The sequence below is a fragment of the Poecilia reticulata genome, linkage group LG1 (assembly GCF_000633615.1).
Source record: "Poecilia reticulata strain Guanapo linkage group LG1, Guppy_female_1.0+MT, whole genome shotgun sequence".
In the NCBI taxonomy this organism is placed as follows: Eukaryota; Metazoa; Chordata; class Actinopteri; order Cyprinodontiformes; family Poeciliidae; genus Poecilia; species Poecilia reticulata.
This window is the reverse complement of record NC_024331.1, coordinates 3872079-3879685: the sequence shown is the minus strand read 5'-3', so window position 1 is coordinate 3879685 and position 7607 is coordinate 3872079. Positions and strand designations below refer to the sequence as shown.

At 34.3% G+C, this 7607-nt stretch overlaps 1 protein-coding gene and 1 long non-coding RNA gene across 2 annotated transcripts in view; both read left to right on the top strand.

The window, feature by feature from the left end:
* Positions 1 to 1056: 1056 nt before the first annotated feature.
* On the top strand, positions 1057 to 3160 carry LOC103456823 (uncharacterized). The gene is made up of 2 exons (XR_532333.2): positions 1057 to 1148; positions 2612 to 3160. It is a non-coding gene; the product is annotated as an uncharacterized LOC103456823 (long non-coding RNA).
* Positions 3161 to 3297: 137 nt separating this feature from the next.
* The window catches only part of LOC103456664 (cell adhesion molecule 4-like), a 29440-nt gene continuing 25130 nt past the window's right edge, over positions 3298 to 7607 (top strand). Inside the window, exons 1-2 of the mRNA XM_008396447.2 lie at positions 3298 to 4084; positions 7516 to 7591. Coding sequence (XP_008394669.1) covers positions 4018 to 4084; positions 7516 to 7591 — 143 coding nt within the window. The 5' untranslated portion in view covers positions 3298 to 4017. The remainder of the gene's footprint in view (positions 4085 to 7515; positions 7592 to 7607) is intronic.

Below are 7607 nucleotides of genomic sequence, written 5' to 3'. Positions count from 1 at the left end.
TATTAAAACGTTACTGAAAAGCACATTTATTCACTAAATCAAATAACTGACACACATTAGATAATATTTTACACAGACTGGTGATTCCAGCCTTTTTTATTATTCATAATATTCTACTCACATTTTATGAAAATACATTTAAAATTAGAATATGGTATCAGACTTGAAAAAAATGTTTACTACCTGCTTCAAAGTAGTTATTTTTATTAAGTATTTTTAATCTAACATACAAGCCTCGTCATCAAACATTCATGGTCATCAACTTTTTTACATACATGATTGTTTTTCAAAGGTTTTGTGAAAGAAACTTTAACAAAACGTTTTGAAACTAGGTTTTATAGCTAAATCAACAAAAGTGAATTATTATGTTTCTTTTCAGTTATTATTGTTATAACTTAATTTCAAAATCCATGTTTGCTCTATGTTCACAAACAAAATCTCCATCAGTACTTTTGATTGTTACACAGGATGAAATGGAACAGGTTTCTAGACTCTATGATGTTTAACCAGGTTTTTACTGATATCAGCATCCACCAGTCAGTTCTGATATTCTTGGGTTGTTGATTCTGAACACATTTGTTTTATTTTCTAGCTATCCACTTAAGTGCTACAAATTTTATAGAATTCTGTTTAACCTTTTGCATGTTTATTCCATAGAATTGGACACTTCATGCCTACATTGTTGGGTGTTCCTGCACCAAAAGTAACTTTTCTGTAAATGACTGTTTTGTTAAGTGTATCCATTTATCCATCTATTTAAGAAAAGCTCTACTAGTTGCTGTCTATTCCTTGTAAACAGCAGAGCAATAAAAAATAGTCAAAGTTGAAGATTCACATCATAAACACATAATTGTTAGTATTTCTAAATGGACATTTCAATCAGTATTTTTTATTGTCTTTGTTGTGTTCAAAAATAAATTTCAGCGACTGTGTATATGTGAGCAGAGATTCTCTCAATGGAGATTATAAGTCAGCAGATGATTTGGTTAAAGATGTCCCTTGAAATGTGTAACATCAAATAGAAGCATTTGTCCAGCAGTAAATCTTGGNAATCGACTCAGTTGATTTTCAGGATGGAGGGCAATATGTCTGCACCGTCAGCAACGACGTGAACTCTGTCAATGTTACATTTAACGTAACAGTCCGAGGTGAGTTTCCTCAGGGTTAGTTCCTAAAGTTTTACACATTTCAGAGAAATGAGCCGCAGTACTTCTTCCAGTATTATTATTTAGCTTTAACTCACATCACCCCAAGAAGGAAGTTCTTGGGTCTCAGTTCACTGGGAGTCTTAAGGTAAAATTAATCACCTCAATTCAGCTTTTGTGACATTTTCAGTCACTTCACTGTATGATTAAAATAAAGCGTCTGTTTGGGAGTAGAATGGGGAGAATCGAGTGACAGTGGAAATTTCATAATAAGACAACTAGAAGTTTTTTATTAAAATCTTTGTCTAAAGTAAAAACATCAATTTTAATAAACGCTACAGATATATGAAACATGTTTTCGAGTTTTAATTATGTAGTAAGTATTTACATCAGCCAGAAACTGACAGAGTAAGGCAAAGGTTTTCTAAATGTTTCCAAGTTGTATGTAAAGTAAACAACATCAACCAAATAAAATGATTAATGACAATATAACTGAATATTAACTTAAAATGTATGAGCTGCATTGTTTGGGAGATTCTCTTCTAATTCAGATGTTTTAGATAAATACGAAAATATCAAAAATCAAAAGACTTTTGGGTTTTCATGGATGGATGGATTTCATTTCTGGTTGTATTGTTACAATCAACTTGAATTCCAGACCAAATTCAAGATTAAGATTAATATCCAAGATTTGATATTCATCATTCTGTTTCTCTATTATTATTCAATGTTTTGTACGTTTTACTGCGTTTAACTACTGCCGCACACTTTTCAACAATTTCAACAATTTCAAACGTCAAAAATGTCCAGCTTCTCCAGGAGACTTCAGCTACATCTTACTGTTCTTACTGTTTATGATATTTCAACTTTTGTTCAAAATTCTACTCCACTGAAATGTATTGAAATTGTTAAGAACTCTGCAAAATTCAGCAAAATACTTTGTTCTCTTTGACAGCTTACTTCAACTTAGAAACTACAATCAACATTTAAAACAAGTCAGGAGATGTTACGCTATCTTCAAATGATTCAGCCAGCTTTTTGATATCTCTTGTATTTTTTCCTAAAATCACGATTAAGTTTCTAGGCTGATTTCTTTTTTTTCTGTTTGGGAATGTCACCCTTCTTCCCATTTCTTTTCTGTGTTTCTCTTTCCTGCTCTTTTTAGTTCTCTCTCTCTTTATCTGTCTTCAGCTCCACCTTCTTTCGTTCAATGCTGAGAATGCTAATGAGCAGATTAGCATTCTCTCTAAACTCACAAAAAGTGGGAAAAGTCAAGAAGTGTACTTTCTTAAAGCAGTGTAGCTAATACAGATTTCTTTTTGAAATCTGCATTAGTTCATTTTTATTATTATTTAGGTCCTCTTTGTCTGAACTGAGAAATGCAACTAATAGTATAATATAACTTGTCTATAATAACCATGAATAGAGGCTAATTAACTCTTTATGACGTTGTTGTTTCCCAGCAGTTTCGGATCCAACCGGTGATGCTCCCAGTTGGAAACTTCACAGGTTCATCCTCTGCTTGACTCTTTTAGTCTCTGCTTCTGTTTGAGTCAGAGTTCATTAAGATGCACTGATAAACTGAGATCAATGAAATCAGCAGTTCTGACTTTCAGGATGATCTGTCTGAAGAGATTTCCTTGTATAGTTACATTTTATTTGGCTCAGCTCTTGTTTTAAGATTTCTCCTAATTGTGTCAATATGTTCTGCATTCCTATCCTGTTGCATGGTTTTGTTATTTAAACTGTTCGATGTGTAAAACAGCACTTTTCTGCCACTTCTAATACATTTTGAGTGATATTAATGTTCTGATGGCACTACCTAGTTTTTACAACGTCACTTAAAAGGAGTCTTCGTCTCTTTATTTCTCTGGTGTAGCTGTCAAAGTGTTCTAATTTTCTGAGTATGAATTTTTAGTTCATTATCTGTGAGACATAATCATTGAAATAACAAGAAACAAAGGATTGAAATTTATGTGTAATGTTTCTAAATAAAATATTTTGCTCCACTTTTTGAGATGACTGGCAAGAAGTATTGCACTTTTATGCAAGTTTTGTTTTGACGCACTTGTAGATCAGGAAGCCAGTTTTAGTTCCATTTAAAAAAAAAACACTTAGGTTCAAATTAAGACTCTAAATATCTGCTGATTCTTTCTACTTAGCCTGACACTTGTACTAAACTACAAGACATTACAGACATTTCTTTCTGCTGCTGCATTATAAAGGGCTGCACAAACTTTCTGTTTGTCTTGTTTTTCCCTTCATGTCTGCTTGTATAGTTGGGGTAGCTGTGATCCTGCTGACAGTTTGGTTTCATAGTGAAAATGACAGCTTCCTGATAAACATCCCTGGGAAGTGGATGTGAACGTCTGTCTCTGGGGTCTGCTGATATCTAATACTACATTCACTTTCATCATCTAATTTTCTTCAGCTTGTGTTTGACAAAAAAAAAAACATCTGCATAGATTAACCATACTGACTAGATATGAGCTTAATATCTACACATTTCAGATGATATTTCAGATGCTTACAGACTGAGAGCCTGTTAAGCAAAAACAGGAAATGTCAATTTCAGGGATAGCAGCAGTTTTGAAATAACGTTGCCCTTAAGGTTTACAAATCAACAAATTTGTGTTAGGAGATGATCTAAATGAGCAACACCTTCACTTTCACATCCTGGCCTCTTTCACATTGTGGTAAAAAGTCAGAGGCCGGATGTGTGTCAAGGAAACAGGCTGAGTTGCTGACGTTGTCTCACTCATGATGATCGAAGTTTAAAAACGGAGTGAAATATCAACGTCTAGTTTCTGACTCTTAGAGAAGATTTCCTTTCCAGACCTGAATATTTGTTTTTCACAAACTGCCTGGAAAAATGGTTTCCAGTTTTGTTCTGCTTGCGGCCTCCTTCACAACTTTCTTCTGCTGCGTGAGCAGCTGTGGTAAGTAAAGAGTTTTCGTCTTTTGTGTTTTTCTGATGTGAAGCAATTTGATCTGCTTTGTTGTCCAAAATAAACTCTCATTGTAGTCAAATTTAGTTATTTTTGTCAGCTGCAGCAATCTTTCCTTCTGAAAGCAAAAACAGTGAACCAGGAGTAATTTTAATGTTGAAGAGCTAATGGTAGCAATAGCTCCTTTACTGATATCCTCCATGATGCTGCCACTGCTAAATTTCACAGCTAGATAGTTTTTAGTCTCTTTTCCAAAAGTAATTTTTTGGCCCACATTTTCAGATTTAGCTTCATCAGACAAAACGACATGTCTACAACGATTTGTAAAAAGGTTAATTGTAGTAATTTGTGTTGCTTTCTGAGCCATTCTGTCTTCCTCACTGAGCGCCCTTCCAGCCCATGTTAGCAGACGACTGGAGCTGACATCTTTACAAAGTGTTTTGGTTTTTGTTTTGCGGTTGACATGTTGTCACACCAAAGCATGTGACATATATGAACCTGAGGGTGAGTTTGGTGTTGACTTCCATGTTGTTTTTATAAATGCATGCAGTTGAATCTGGGACCTTCAAGAATCTGGAAACTGTCATAACCTTCTTCATGACATCTTGACTGATTTCTTTTTCTTTTTTTTTTTCTCTTTAATGTCATGCTAGGAGGGAGTATATCTCAAAGTGTTGTCCTAAAATACATCCACGTGTTCCTTCATGTTACTCAAATGTTGTAACTTAAGCTATCAGAAGCTCACAGAGCCATGACATCATCAAATGGGCCGTCCACACATGACCCCAGCAGACCCACTTAAAATTCACAGTGATTAATAAACCACAATAAATCCACTTTTGTTTCACAATTATTTGTTCAGGTTAGCCCCATTAGTTGCATTTTCATTACAAAATTGCGCAGAATTCTGTCAATATTCCACTAATGAAAAAAAAAAAACACAATTTTGCAATTGCAGTGCTTCCATTAAATAAAAAACACAAATAGTTACACATGAAGATGCTTGTTCACACGATGTCATTAAAAAACATCATCCTCCTACCATTTCCTGTTTTCTTTGTCTTTTCCATAACATCCAATTGTTGATCACGTAATTCATGGGACGCAAAAAAAAGTTTCCATTGCAGTTTTGCAAAGTTCAATACAGTCGACAAACCACCTCATCCTAGCACGTAAACTTTTTATCAAAATCCCCACCATCGGAGTGAAGTGCGCCCCCTGATGAGATGCCGCACTGAGCGACTACCCATATCAGAAACCGCCACTGCACAAGTGATCAAATTAAATCAATCAGTAGGTGTGCGCCAAATTGTTGACGCTCACTCCACCCTGGAAGTGGAACGGTTCAAATAATTAGTTAGAAATCAAGTGATTCATGTTTGTATTAAACAGAAATCTTTATGACTGCAGCTTATTTCTATACAACATGTTGGTATATGAACAGAGCTTCTGAAGGTTCTCAGAGAGTCATGGGTGGAGTTGCAGGAAGTTTAACAAAAACCACATCGATGCTCATCAACTTATAAAATGTGAACTCGAGTCAAAAATAGCCTTCCACTCCCTTTGACGAAAATAAAAAGAGGAAGCAGGTCATGTTTGCGTTAAAACACATTTTCATTCTGCCTCATCTTTGGGTGATGTTGATACCAGTAAACTCATCTTTACTTAAAACCTAAGAAGATGTTTTCCTCTTGTTTATTTTTGATGATTTATTTGCTGAATTCTCTGTGTGGCTTCCATGTGTTGGGATGTGGTGAGTTTTTCTTTTATTATTTATTTTATAAAACTTTACTTATCCATAAGGAGAAATTCCCCCACTAAAACAGCCGAACATGAAAACAAAATCAACAACACTTAAAGTTCTCAATAGTGATGTAGCATAGGGAACACAGAGTAGAGTTATAAAGAGTTTAAAGAAATAAAAACAAAATACATAAGTCCTGTTACTGAATTAGTCAATTAATTAACCTCCCCATATATTTATCTGTTTGCAAGAGCACATTGAGTCAGAATGGCTAAACTAGGAAATAAATACTACTAATCAATCAAATCAATCAATCAAATTTTATTTGTATAGCACATTTCAGCAGCAAGGCATTTCAACGCGCTTTACATAATTAAAATAAAAACAGCATGTGACATTAAATAAACAGTGAGAAAAAGATTTAAAAAAAAATAAAAAAATTAAAATTAAAATAAAAAGATTATAAAAGATAAAAACATTAAAACCTGCACCCCTTTAGGACTTCAGTTAAACGTCGTTTAACTGGGATTCTAACCCTCAGGGACTTTAGTCCTAACAATAATTAAAAAAACTAATAAATAATTTTGGCATAAAACTACGACTATCAACGTTACCAGGTTATATCCTGCGGAGGGTTAACTAGTTCAAAGGATGCATTCAAAGCTGAGTCGTAAATGCCAGTGTAAAGATGAAAGGAGAGTCAGCCTGGAGATCTCGGCGGTAAATTTGGCATTAAAAACACACCGCGGTCAGAGCGCGAGCCCTGAATATATTACAAACCTCGATACGGCAGCACCTTTTTCCTGTCAGGTTATCGTCAAATAGAGTCCAACAGAGGCAAAAAACCAGACAAAACAAAAAACAAACAAAAAAACGGCGTAGCATGTAGCTAATTTATTGCAAGGGTGAATTATCCTTCCACCGAAGCACAGTTAGCATTATTATGTTTGAAACAAAATTGCTACTTTTAAAATAGCCTTCATATGAAAATCCGGAAAATGTAGATATGTGGGTTTGAGACGATAAACATTGTCGTAAACACATTTTTGAAAACATACATTTTTACATTCCAAACTTACAAAGCTAAGCATATTGATTCATCATGATTAATCACGGCGCTATAGTAATTAATCTGATAAACATTTTACAATCAAATGGTATCAATGAGATCGGTGTTGAGATACTCCTTATAAGATGTATCTCATGCATGCCACAGAAGCTGAAAATGTGTATGAAATAATTCTGAAATATAAACCGTTTTTGGATTTGTAACGACTACAAAAACACATAAATCAAGCCATCAAGTTATCAAATATATATTAGAGGTTTTTTTTTATGTCTGTCCTCTAATCTAAGCAGTGTATAATAATCTAAGCAGTTTTTAAAGCAACTTTTATTGCTTCGATGTTTGTAGTATTAATCAGTTTATCACTATCATCTTTCTCTTTGGTATCAGGGAAACGGCTTTGCAATTTAATTTGATCTGTGATTATGTATTTCTATTTGTCTGAACAAAAATGATTGTAGTTTATCAGAGTGGATATTTTCAACCAATAATGAAGAGCATGCTCTACCCTGCAAAGTATCTCACTGAGATGTACTGTGAATGATCATGTCTGTAATTGTTTCATGTTGGCTATTATGGCAGATTTTATGTTCAATATTTACTGTTTCTCAGATTACAGCTGTCAAGATAAACCTGTGATAACTCCATCCAGACTGGTGGTGAAGTTCGGTGATCCAGCCTCTGCTACATGTGTAGCCTGTCAG